The sequence below is a fragment of the Phasianus colchicus genome, chromosome 8 (assembly GCF_987193195.1).
Source record: "Phasianus colchicus chromosome 8, bPhaCol1.hap1.1, whole genome shotgun sequence".
NCBI classification, from domain to species: Eukaryota; Metazoa; Chordata; class Aves; order Galliformes; family Phasianidae; genus Phasianus; species Phasianus colchicus.
Window position 1 is genome coordinate 2424614 of NC_143443.1, and position 14143 is coordinate 2438756.

At 40.9% G+C, this 14143-nt stretch overlaps 1 protein-coding gene across 5 annotated transcripts in view; it reads right to left on the reverse strand.

Annotated features, from left to right (window-relative positions):
* The window catches only part of PCDH15 (protocadherin related 15), an 858090-nt gene that overhangs the window by 275450 nt on the left and 568497 nt on the right, over window positions 1–14143 (reverse strand). For 3 of the 5 annotated variants that reach the window (XM_090144727.1, XM_031602523.2, XM_090144724.1), the window contains one exon: window positions 12437–12502. The exons of the other annotated variants lie outside the window; for them this stretch is intronic. In XM_090144727.1, the coding sequence (XP_090000853.1) occupies window positions 12437–12502 (66 nt within the window). The remainder of the gene's footprint in view (window positions 1–12436; window positions 12503–14143) is intronic. 5 annotated transcript variants of the gene reach the window in all.

The window sequence follows — 14143 nt, forward strand, 5'->3', positions numbered from 1 at the left end:
TCCTAATTAAAAAATATATACACAAATATCCTATTTATATATATCAATATAGCTTTGCCTGAACTGAAAAGCTGAAGATCATCATACTGATCAAATACTGACTTGACAAACTTAGAACTAGTAGGAGAGCTATGGAGATATTCCTCATCCTGAACCCCTTCAAACGCCAGTTCTCCTCCACTGTCTGAACTCCTCTTGTCCCATCTCTTTTGATACTGTTCTTTGCTACCCAATTTAAAAACTAAACGAAATCTTTTGAATTTATATTTTTTTTCCCTGGAGGCTGTTGACTCTAAATTCAGAACGTACCATTCTGAATCTCATATCAATGCACTAGCTGACCAAATATTTTGAAAAATTTGCATAAAGGGGCTCAGATTCTTCACTGAAGTCCTACAGTTTTTCCAAGCAGCATTAAACGATTAGATAATAAGAAGGATAAGATGCAACCATAAATCGCTTTGGGTTAAGAATTAAAAGAGAGACAGAGTTCCTTCCTTCCCATTAATCACTCACTTGCACTTGCACGGCTCCCAGTCCATCAGAATCATCTTTAACAATGGAACATCCTCAACAATGCTGTAAGTGAGAACCTAGCATTTACATTTGAACTGAGTTAAGAATAACTGAACTTAATGATTTGGATTTTGGGCAGTCCTCTCCCACCTACCTTTACTCACGTTCTCAGAATTTCTAAGGGCATAATTCCTAATGAGGTAAAATATCTAAATGAGAAGTTCAGCGAGTCATACAAATCAGATCAGTAGCTAAACCAATCCAAGACCCAACGTAAAGACAATTGCACCTCTTTAATTCCACCTGAAGCATCAGGCTGGCAAACCAACAGGCCACTGCTAAACTGCCTCAGACCCCAAGCAAGCACCTCATCTCACAGAGAGCACACAGCCCTCCTGCAGCCCAGAGAGGGGGTTGCATGGAAGATGCACCACAGAACTGCTGCAATCCTTAATGAGGATTACTTCTATGATACTGACTTGGCTCTTTTTTTTTTTTTTCTGATTTTGTGCTTTCTTGATTCTAGCCTCAGAAGTGGAAGAACATTGTGTTCTTGTTTGTAATGACTGGAGTGTTGAGATGCTTTTTTTCTTTTTTTGTCTTCCTCCTTTGTGCTTTACAAAGAAACAGAGAAATGTAACTGGGACATCCCTGGTCACTGACATTCCTGAAGTTTGTCTGTCTAAATAGGATCCTGAGCTTTTCAAAAGAAGTTTACAAAAGACAGGAACTAACCTGTTCAGAGACATTTACAGAAACTGAAACTTGATGTATGCTGATATTATATCAATTTAATATTAACAGCTCAGGAACAGTGATGCAGAAGATAAGGAACAACATGAAATGTCTTCCTTACATCTCTACTCAGAAGAGTATACTGCTATCAGACAATGAGCATATTCACCTCCTTTGTTCTTTTCCTAATGATCAAAATAGGAGATGCTGGAACATCATGTCCCTAAAAGATGCCAACAATCCATGTAGATTACAAACAAATCATCCTACTCTACTTGCTGTAGAGTCTGTACGCACAGACCAAGAAAGCTCCAAAGACACTGCTGGTGACCACTGAATTCAAGCACAAGCTCCAAGCAGGGCCAACTCCAGAAAGCAGGAGTTATCTTAATTGCAGTTTCAGTACTTCATAGCTTTTGTTTCATCTCAAAGCAAGCGTTTGATTAAGCTGCAAGTCCAATAATAATAATAACTTAACTACAATCCATTAGAGATCAGCAACAACAAATCTGATCCTGAAAGCTAGTTCCCGAAAGCACATGGAAAGGGCTGACATCCCATCCAGAAGCAATACTATTGGAAAAGTTTCCAAATCTCATACTCGAGAATTTAGTTCTAGTGAGAGCAAAGATTCTTCATCAGTCCAAATTAAACAAACAAACAAAGCTGCTAAGAACTTAATCACTGTAGCCACCAAAATCCCTAAGAAAATAGATGATGTCCTTCTGAAGAAACTGTCCCATAGATAAACCATTTTAGAAAGCATCAGAGGGTCACCACAGTCTGTAGTATTTAAATTGCAAATATGGCTGAAGAGTTACAAACAAACCACAGTGTACAGCCACAAACATCGTGGCTGTGCAAAATGAGACGTTTCTCAGAAAACCCACTCAACTGGGGCACAGCCTTGGTTTATGCTACCTAGAAACTTGTCAACAATACTATTCAAAACCTGAAAGCAACCCGACATAAAACAGCAACTGTCCATCTGGCTTATATGCTTGAAAAGTGAATGAATCCCAAGCAGGACAGTGTGCATGGCATACATGATGCGAGTTCAGCAGTTTCTCTTGCATGCTTCCCCACTCATGGCTGTTTTGCTATGAAGGGAAATATGGACTTATGGCATAAATGTATCATTGCAGTAGGAGGCACTGAAGAACAAATCCATAAAGGAAAAAAAATAAAGGTAGAAATTGCTGTATGGAATGAATCTAAATTACTAATACCTATCCACTTTCATTTTTCTTACAATATTTCATTTTTTTTTCTTTTTGGTAGAAATTCTATTTATTGAAGCACAAAAACACTGAGCTTCAAAGAATTATGAGCCACACGACAACTGTACTCAATGTACCACTTCACAGACACCTGGCTGCAGGTGTGCTTTCCTAGATGTCTCCTGTTTTCACATGTATACAAATGGCATTTCTGCAGAATTCTAAAGAAGAACAGAACAATGTGTAACATTAGAGTAGCTAAAGCCATCTACGGAGAAAAAAGAAAAGGAAACAAACCTGAATGAAAGCATTAAGAGCAACAGCTCAGCAAAGAGGAAAATAAAGCTCAGTAGGAGTATGAAGAATAAAGAAGAAAGCCTGGATTTCTTCTTTTGTTTTTATTTGTGGAGTTGTGTTAGTGAAACCCACTAAACGTTTCTTTAAGAAAATAAAGGCAAATTTCATCTTTAACATTTCTAACGCTTCAAAGCAATAAAATAAAACCACAGGATAAGTAGAAGGAAAAAAAAAGGGGGAGGAGAGAAAACAACCACTGGAAGTTGTGTCAGCATGATAGAAGAAAGAAAAGAAACGATGAATGAATGGCCATCTCTTGCCAACTGGATAGAGGTGAGATCAAGGCAAAGCTAGGAGTGGTTCACTCTGTGGTGAAGCAGAGCTCATTCTGGAAACACAAACTGACTTCTGAAGGTAGAAAGTGACTTTAGACAGATACAGGGAGCAACGTACAAGTTCCAAGTCTTAACCAACCCAAATGTTTTGGACACATCTCAGTGCAAAAATCTACCTTCAGCTTTGAGCCCTGATAGAGTTGGACCAGCAACTGATCTCCATCTCTGGATGAAGAAATTGGCTGGGTGAAACTCCAGGCATACCTGAATGCATAAACATGAGGGTGGGGGAACTATGAGGGGTAACAGGATGAGTAATCACCAAAGGGAAAAATAAAACAAAAAACAACCAAGCCCAGAGAAAAACTATCAAAAAACAGACACCCGCTGGAGAAGTTCAGCCTTCTTCTCAGATGTTGCTTTCCTCAGGGATGCCCTTTTCAAAACTATTAATTTCTTGTGAGGAAGATAATTTATCACTGAATTGCTCTTTTAAACTTCACCTTGTTATGACAGTGACAAAATAATAGGCTCAACACAAATGCTCAGCAGTGCCTCTCAGAAGCAATATTTGCCAGATTTTTCATTGGTCTCATAAACCATCCAGAAAAATAAAACTTAATGCCTGGCGGCAGTCACGTATAATTATTCTTCTGAAAAGAACTAATATACATTTGGGCTGATTTAGGACTTGGCATGAAATAATTAAGCTACAGGAAGAATTTATGCCCAACAAGCCTCGCGCTCTGTACGAGTTTAATTTTTATTCTGAAGGCGTTCAGTATCGCAGCCACGGCACCTCCTACACGCACCCCAAACAATAATAAAACACCTGCTTGGTACACAAGAGCTCTGCCTTAAGGGGCAGCGAATCAAGCTGGGTCTTAAAACAACACCTGCTCCTGATGAACAGCAGCAAGGTAATTTGGAACTCCCAGTTAATTACAGTACTTACTTTAGTACGTGTGCAGGTACGGACACCAAGACATTTCTCTCTCTTGAGACCAAACTATTGAGCACTGTTCCCCTGATCGCAGATCCAGAAGACAGGATGGGTGTATCAAAGGGAAATCGTCAGTAGGAACAGGTTAATAAAATACAGGCAGGTACGTGGAAGGTTGAGACTTGGTCATTTATTTTAATCAAGTTGCGTCCTTCTAAAACCGTTAGGTCAGAAGGATTAAATGCAAAACACCATTAAGTAATTACGAAAAATGGCAAAGGAATGAAGAAGAGTAAGAAAAAAATCAGAGCTGAGGAGGATAGCATTTGGTTTGATTAACATGACTTTGGAAATCTACTAAAAGGATACGTGAGTTTTCACATGAGACTACATAAAATAAAACAACATACAATTTATGCTTGAGCCTGTCAAGGCTTTGAAACCCATCATTTGCTGAATTATAACACTCTTATAAGCACTCCGCTGTTCAACATAAGCAGTAACGTGTTATTTCTTTTCAGTGTTTTAAAGTTCAGAGAAACTACTGCTTTCAGAGCAACCTGCTGCTTAAACACACAAGGAATCTGATAGAGGAAGATAGATCCTGAGTTATCTGCCAGTCTAAGATATAAGCGAACCAAACAGAATTAAAGCAATAAAAGAAAAAGAATGAAAGAAGTTAGGAGCTGACCACCAACTACTTTTTTCTCTTAAAAAATAAAATAAAAAAATTATTAATGCTTATGAAATGATCAACAACCGCTCATTGCTCTCAAGTTCTATGCTAAGAGGAGCACCTTCGGGCACATGTTGGAGCATGAGTGATACAAAGCTGTACCTTTTCATTCAGATGTGAGAAAGTATTGCAATTGCATTGCAATTTTAGATGAAAATTGAGTTGATGCTTGCAGAAGCGGGTAAATTTTCAGAACTGTCTCAGCAAAGAAACAGAAATTTGCTCTGAAGGTACAGACCTTCAAAGGTGCTTAGGCACGTCATAAGGCTGTTGCAACAGCTCTGTTTCTCACCATATTTTCTATGATTCTGTACATTATGCTTTACTGAAGAGTGAGCAGCAGAGTAAGAAGGGTGTCTTGACCTGGCACTGGACACTATCGCCTAAGTCTAACTGTTTTCCACAGGGTGTGCATGTCCAAACAGCAGGGAAATTGAGGCACACCAGGGAAGGTGGAGGAACATGCTAGCAGGCGCTGTAACATCAAGTCCTACATAAAATTACAAGACTTCCAGCATGGTTCAGAAAGGCCTGAGTGCATCTTCTTTCCCCACTCCAATCCGGGATGTTGTTAGAAAACTAACGCTACAGAGAAGGACGTAAAATGGGAAGGACTGCAATAGGGTTTGCTCACCAGCTTTTCTTCCCTCTTTCAGCAGCTCCACAGTCTTCTCCCTTAGCTGCTATCTAGTTTTTGCATGTTTTCATAAAAAATAATTCCTTTTCAAACAAAGTGAGGAATCCTTTTGGGACAGGAGAGAGAAGGAAGCCAATTTAGGATCCCATCACACTATTCAGCATATTAACAGGTGTCTAATTGGACTTTGAAGAGTACTGAAGAGGCTCAGACACTCGACCATCATCTAAACCAAGTAGGCTTAAAAACCTCATGTCTTTAATCTCTCAAAAAAGCTCATTAGATACCCATCCACAAATGCAGGTTCTGCAAATGAAACTGACCCTCCACACCCAGGTCCTCTGGGATGCACCCAATTTACACTAATAAAGAGATCCCCGAGCTAAGATTAATCCCAACGTGCTGTAAAACCACCCGCCTGCTCACTGGATAAGTCCAACCAAGCACAGCAGGTTTCTCTGCAGGCTTTCATCAGCAGCTTACTGGTCAGAATGAGTGGCAATGCTGCTTCAAGACCTGTGTCGCAGGTGCTGTTTTCTTGTGTCAGGCTCCAAATTAATTCAGGTATAAAAGCAGAAAAACTAGATGACCTTAAAGGTCCCTTCCAACCCAAACAATTCTACGTGCCCTGCAAAGAGATTTTCTCACGGATGAGCATGTCAAATGTAAATCATGTTTTCACACAAAGAAAGCTTTCAGAACAAGAGAACCTGGCAAAAATTAGATTAGTCACGGGCACCAGTAAAAGCAGTGCTGCTTGGTGAAAATAAGGAAAATAAATAAATGCATTATCCAGCTCGTCAAGCTGATCTATACGCTCTACCCTTACCTCTCACAGCAGTTTAACAGTGCCCACCTTCACCCACGACAAAAGGAAGTGCAAGATGCAGCCCTGCACACAGGTTGTGGAAAGCAGTATTCTTTCTTCAAAATCTTGTCAAGCAAAGAAATCCTGCTTGTGGAAGTTTTGGAACATGCTGTAAACAAAGATTTCAATATAAGTTTCTTGACCCCTTTCCCGGACTTGAGCAAGGCCTTTGACACGGTCCCCCACCACATCCTTATCTCCAAACTGGAGGGATGTGGATTTGATGGGTGGACCATTCGATGGATAAGAAACTGGTTGAAAGGCCGCAGACAGAGGGTGGTCATCAATGGCTCCATGTCCAGGTGGAGGCTGGTAACGAGCAGCGTCCCCCAGGGGTCTGTCTTGGGACCGGTGCTCTTTAACATCTTTATCAATGACATCGATGACGGAATCGAGTGCACCCTCAGCAAGTTTGCTGATGACACCAAGCTGAGTGGTGCGGGCAACACAGTTGAAGGAAGGGATGCCATTCAGAGGGACCTCGAGAGGCTGGAAAGGTGATGAGATTCAACACAGCCAAGTGCAAGATTTTGCACTTGGACCAGAGAAATCCCAGGCATCCATACAGGCTGAAAGGAGCGGTCCTTCAGAGCAGCCCCGTAGAGAAGGACCTGGAGGTCCTCATGGATAAAAAACTTAATGTGAGCCAGCAGTGTGCTCTTGCAGCTCGGAAAGCAAGTGGCATCCTGGGCTGCAACAGAAGAGGAGTGGCCAGCAGGGACAGAGAGGTGATTGTCCCTCCCTACTCTGCTCTTGTGAGGCCCCATCTGCAGCACTGTGTCCAAGTGTGGAGCCCCCAGTACAAGAAAGGCAGGGAGCTGTTGGAGAGGGTCCAGAGGAGCCACAAAGATGATCAGGGGACTGGAGCACCTCCCCTATGAGGACAGGCTGAGGGAGCTGGGCTTGTTCAGCCTGGAGAAAAGAAGGTGCGGGGTGACCTCATTGCAGCCTTTCAGTACCTAAAGGGAGCCTACAAAGAGGAGGGGAGTCAACTCTTTGAAAGGGTGAGTGACAGCAGGACAAGGGGAAATGGTTTTAAGTTGAGGGAGGGGAGATTTAGGTTGGACGTCAGGGGGAAATTCTTGACAGAGAGAGTGGTGAGGTGCTGGAACAGCTATGCCCCGTCCATCCCTGGAGGTGTTCAAGGCCAGGTTGGCTGGGGCCCTGGGCAGCCTGGTCTGGTATTAAATGGGGAGGTTGGTGGCCCTGCGTGTGGCAGAGGGGTTGGAGCTTCGTGATCCTTGAGGTCCCTTCCAACCTTGGCCATTCTGTGATTCTATGCTTCTTTCAGATTTTTCCTGTGCTCCTTTTGACTTGCTTTATAACATAAAAGCAGAGCTTTGCAGTTGTGGTCTACTGCGGGCGTACACGTCAAAACAAAAGGTAAAACCATACATCACACAGTGCAACCCAGTATGTCTGGAAATTACCACAGGAGGATTGCTCATACAATCATCACCCAATTGCCAAAACAAAAAAGGATTTTAAGCAGGCTTAAAATACATTAAATACTGCTATCCTTGCACAGCCTTTTTTGCAATGGTAAGGGAAAAGGGATATTGCTAGTAAAATTACATTCAATGTTTCAAAATCATGTGCAAGAAATAAATTGTTGAAATATGCAGTTCTTCATTTACTAAGGTAAACTGACAATCTGAGAATACGTACATATTAAGAATCACAATTTCGTATGAATAATTTATTCTGACTACTCAAACTGTCAAAGAGGAACCGTTCAGAAACTTTAAATCATTTGGATGAGAATTTCCACTAAAAATATATATATCTCAAATGCATTTTGAAAAGGCCTCAGCATTACACAGCATAACCATTATTCAAAATAACATATCTACTACAGAATAGAGTTAAATTACAAATCTTGGTCATTTTAAATGTCAAGGCTGGGAAAGACCTGTGGATCTTGCCTGATCTACTCATTACTTATACAGTTATTCAATATTTAGTGAGCAAAGCTCAGTAGCTCACAGCTGAATGAGTGCAATAAGAGTCACAAACACGAGACAGATTTACACTGGTGCAAACTGAGCCAAGAAGTGGCACCCACGTGTGTGCCCAGACAACAAAATGCTGAACAAAATGACTCTAGTCCAAAGAACCTAAAGAAATAGACAGAAAGTTCATTACGAAGGCAAGGGGGGGAAAAAAACACCTCATCCCTGAAGGCAATTTAAAGCTAATTCACCTTCCCAAAAGAGCATCAACACCACATTAGAATACATTTCAGACAGCTGATAGCACAAAAACATTTTACTAATTCCAACTTTCTAACTGTATTTACTACCCTTATGAAAAAGTTAATCCGTTTCTAAAAGACACGTTCCTTCCTCTCCAGCTCTCACCCCAAATTACATCCTGCTTTTTGACACTTTTTTCTTACAATTTACCATTTAAAAAACATGAAAAAATAGAATCAATGATATTTTTAACAAACGCTCTTCTTAAATATTGGCCATTGTTGATGACTGTGCTCATGAATAATAAAAAAAAAAGAATAAGCAACTCATTCGTTTTACAGCTAATTCAAGTCTTAATGTGTTTGTTCTCCAAGAAAAATCCAGAAATGTGAATTCACATTTGTGGCATAAAAATAGCAGTAGACACCAAATTGATTCATGACTTTTCAACCAAATTGTTAATTTTGAAAGCTTAAAAATACATGATTTCAAAATGGAACAGAACAGGCATGAATGAAACTAAATTACACTCACAAATTTAGGCCTCTTCCCCCCACGTCATGAATTCACAGACTAAATCAAAGATGTTAGCTAAGAAGTGATACCCTCGTTTACAATTTGAACAACTCAACACAGCAGTTGGAGCAGCCCCACGTCCGAGCCAGCTGCTGTCATGACAAGCAGGAGGAAAACAAATGAAAGTTATACAAAATGCTCCACATTCAATCTTGTTGAAAGCATGTATTAGATGAGTATAAAAAGAAAACTCAGAACTTCTAGTTCTCGCACTCGGTTTTTGTCTGTTTCATTCTAAGTCTTCTTACCTAGGAAGAACAGCTCTGCTCATGTAGGATATTTAACCTACCTTGGAAATAGAAATTCGTTACGCCTCAGTAAGACTACTAATGCTGCCAGTAATTCGATTCTTTGGACAGTTGATTAAGAACAAATAAGCCTTAGTCTTAATTAGATGCATCTCTGAATACAGAAGGTAATTTCTGTATTTGGCAATCGAGTACTCAAGTCATGAAAGAAAAAGGCGTTTCTTAAAAGGACGTTACTAAACCACAGCATATCTGCTGATTTTCCTCCATTATGAAGAATTTTGAGGTTAGAGCAATCAAAAGATCATTAACTCTAAAAGAAAGCTTCGCCAAAACAACGAAGAGAGCCAGCCACAACTGGGGATCTTTTACCATTACAGCCTGCTGCATCAAAGCCAAGGTGCACAGCAGAAGTCAGCAAGTCCCCTTTTCTGCAGCTTTTGTTGCAGTTTTCCTGACTATACACTGTTTTCCAAGGATTTCTATGGCCCAAACTCCTAAATGGCAAGGAAACATCCAGAACACTCCAGACCTGGAGGCAGTACTTGCCAATGCTGCGCACACCAAGCAGCAGGCTTAGCCAAAGAAGAAAAATGACCATCTGACCATAACTTTCCAGGTGCAGTCAAGACTGGATCTGAACCAGCATGTGTACCTGCTGTTAATCCGGACTTAGGGAGGCTCCAACAAGCAGCACCTGTACTCCACAATCAGCCTAGAGGTGCTAAATCAGGGTCAAACCAAATAGCACTTCAGTTCTGGTCTTAGCACCACGCAGCTACATGGCACACCCAAGTCAAAACAAGTCCACTTCTCTTGCTAGAATTTGCTCACAACATTGTGCGAGGGTCAACTCCAATAGGCAGACTGCATTACATTTAATATATTTTTTCTTCCTACATCAAAATAAAGCCAGAATGAACTCCGTACTGCGTGCTCTAATCTAACAAAATGTTATTATGTGCCTGGGTCTGATCCAGATCAAATTGGTACTGCTAGATGGTCAAATACACACCAGGTATTAATGAAGAAATAATGTCAAAGACATGTCTGTAGGACGGATGTATAGGAAGACATTAACATGCCGAAGAACATCCTCATCCTTCAACCCATTAACTCATTATTTTTTTCTGAAACAGAAAGGAAAGGCAGGAAAACATCACATTTGTTAAGAAATGCTATTCTCAACGCACTTGTATTAAACCACAGCAAATTTCTCATGAGAAGCCACTGAGACTCACTGCACTTACCTGTGTTTGCACAAATGCCAAATAGCCCCAAAGAGATTTGCACAGACTCTTCAGAGACTACATGATTTAGTAATGATTAGACTCTGTATGTGAAGAGGAAACACTCAGTGCAGTGAAACTGAAGATAGACTATTAAAACAGCATTGCTAACAGTGGTATGTCATATTTTTGCAACACTGCAACGACATGACTAGACATGGCATGTAAGTATAATGCAAAGCATGTGAACACGACCAAGAGTGGAGGAAAAAAACAGACCGGTGCAGTTCCACATAGGAAACATAACAGAAGACAACATGGCTCCATCAGTTAATCTGTCATACTCTGATCACAATGACTCCCTGATACACAGAAGTGTGCATTTCAACAATTACGTTGCAGTATCCGCTGCTTAGTGTGGCACCACACGTATTTTAGCAAGCTAAAGCATTTCCACTGAACCAGAAGACCTCGGGAAGGGTGAACACAGTGCCAGGAAAGTAGATGCTGCCAGCTGCAAAGCATCCTTTGCTATGCCTATGTTAGTTAAAATACCTACCATCAGCTTAAGCATATTGAATCACTTTTTTTCCATAGATCTTCAAGTCAATGAGTAGTAGCCCTGATCCAACTGCTGAGCTGCAGGCTCTGGATTCAACCTCCATTACCTTCAGTCACGCACAGCAGTGGGGAGGATGCAACCTACCGCTTCAATAAAGACAGCTGAGCATCTGAGGACATATCAATCCTAGAGCTGGCTTCCCAGGAGATCCATTAATTTAATACATATTGTAGCTTACAGATGAGGTGTGTCGTTTCCATTATCGACAACGCCAATTCAGGTTTCTGCTTCCCATTTGACTTATTGAATGGGGAATTAATGGTTCGTAGGAATTCACAGAGAGATAGATACATTAAATCTTTGCAGACACGTGTAAAGCTTTGAGGAAAAAACACACCTCTTCCCACCATTCAACAGTCAGGGAAGAAATTTTCAATATTGAATAAACATTGGACTTCAGCATCAGAAGACTAAGAAACCATATTCAACTACCAATCGCAGGCACGCAAAATTCTTATTGCTCCTTATTTTTCTTTATGCTTCAGATGACTATGATCAACTTCTGGCTTTTTTTTTTTCTTTAATTTCTTCTGCACTATTCTTCACACCACGTTCTTCAGATTGCTCAATCGCTGCTACTACATAAAAAGAGTTACACAAGAATCAGTACCACCAACATGTAAATCAAGGGCTTTTGCCACTCAAGAGCATCTGACACCTTCCCAGAAGGGTGACACACACATAAGCATCAAATCCCACAACTGAGTAGCCGTGCTAAAGAGGTATCCGTAACTAACGCTCATACCAAAGAACAACAGCAAACAAGGAACCTTCTGAAAGCTGCATGGGAGACCCAAAATACAACATTAAGACTCTAAGCAAACTTCAGTGAAAGAAGCTTTCAAGTCTTACCTTACCACACTAAAAATCTAAACAAATAGGAGATCAAACAGATTGATGTCCTAAGAATAAGAACTCAGTGGGTAGCAATAAGCGTACACAGAAGCAAACAGGTAGTTAACTTACTCATACATTACAAATAACTGAGGTCTAAGAAATCTGTAAAAGAAGAAACGTTCTCACGTGAGCAACCCAAGGTGAAAGAGCCAAGTCTTTAAGATGTATAATTGCCATTAAGAAGCAGCAGCTCTCACAACAGTGGATCCTTCTGCCCTTCCCACCACCACCCCTCACTGCCAGAGGTTTTTGCAGACCAGTTCTCAGAGCAGAGCATAGGGTTTCCAGCCGCCAGGCCAGACACAGGCACCTCAATCCCTGCAGGAGCCTCCGTGCCCCAACCGGAGAGCGCAGCTGTGTCACGAGAACAAAGGGCACTCACCGTTCCGACTCTCTTCATCAATGGGAACTATTGTGGCTGGAGGACCTGTTCTGGCCAACTTGCAATCTATAAAGATAAAAAGAAAAGTTACTTCTGATTCCAGAGAAAGGATTTTGTGTTTCTTTCGGTCTGTTTTGTGATTTTGCATATTCAGCGTACCGAAGAGAAGCATCTCTGAAATATGACATGTATAAGCTACAACGGTTTACAGCTCATTTACATTCAGAGGATCAAAATCTGAGCTCTTCATTTATCTTTTCCTCAACTCAACTCTGTAAAGCAAAGGAGAATTCCAGGACTGAGAATTTAATATCTCAGATGCTGATCCATTTTTTAAAACTAACAGTTACAGAGCATGAACTACACGGATCGCTACATCCTCTCTTAGGTGAGCTTGCCTTCCCATGTCACAACTACACACACCAGATCCTCATCACATACCACACTACAGCATTGATGGCTACACTACGAACATCTCCGTGCCTTGCAGGGACCACAATGAAGCAGAGTCCTTCAGGACAGGTATAATACGATGGTAATTTATCCCAAAGAAAGAAAAAAACAAACAAGGGAATGGTTAAAAGGTATAAATCATAATTAAAGCTTCACAACAGAAACAAATAATTGGAATTAATTGCAACAAAAGGGTTTAATAAAAGGGAGTGGAAAGAGTTTTAATAACGTTCAAAAGGAAAATAAAAATTAAAGACAGACAAGCAATGCTCAGGAAGTTTCATTTTGCCATCTTACCCTCATATTGCCAGTCTGGAGTCAAAAGTTTAGAGGCATCAATGGAAGCAGAGCAGAATAACGAAAGAAAATAAGTAAGATTTTGTTGCTTTACAGAAATGATAGCTTCAAAGATAAAAGCAGTACATGCAGAGCTAGCAAACGCATTGGTGTAGTCCTAAAAAATATAAAAACAGGTATACTACTCGTAATGAACATTTTGTGAACCATTTCGTTTTCCACATTAAACAGAAGAAAAATATTACCTCTCCAAACCACACAGAAGAAAAATAAAAAGTTAATTAAGAAGTACTTCTCACTTTTAAAGAGCCTCACAGTGCCACTAGAACAGCGTGCTATGAGAAAAGATTTCCCCTTCCCCTTTTGACACAGAAGTGCATATGGAACTTGCATGGGCCCAGCCAGGAGGATGGCATTGGATATTATACATACAGGCTAGATGTCAGGAAAGATTTCTTCTCTGAACGAAAGGTCAGGCACTGGAATGGGCTGCTGCCCAGGGAGGTGGTGGAGTCACCACCCCTGGAGGTGTTCAAGGAACATGTAGATGTTGTATTGAGGGATGTGGGTTAGTGGGAAATACTTGTGGCAGGTGGGTGGTTGGACTGGATGATCTTGGAGCTCTTTTCCAAGCTTGGTGATTCTATGATTCTATGGCTACAGCCGGCTTTGACCTGAAGAGATACAGTTTCTGTAAGGTTTCTACCCAAGCACTGGAGCATCTTTTGATAAGTCTAAATACTTGAGGCAAAATCCCAATACAAAATCATCTGTAAACTAAAAGCAACAGCAAAGAGAGATAAAATACAACTTCCCAGCCTACACTAAAAATGACACAGTCGCTGACTTCAACAGAAGCTCAGCAGCTAATTCCATGCTGTCATTTGTCCCCGCATGGACCACATCTACGAAGGAAGATGAAAGCAGCAAAGCATTTATCCAGATGCCTGCTCCACG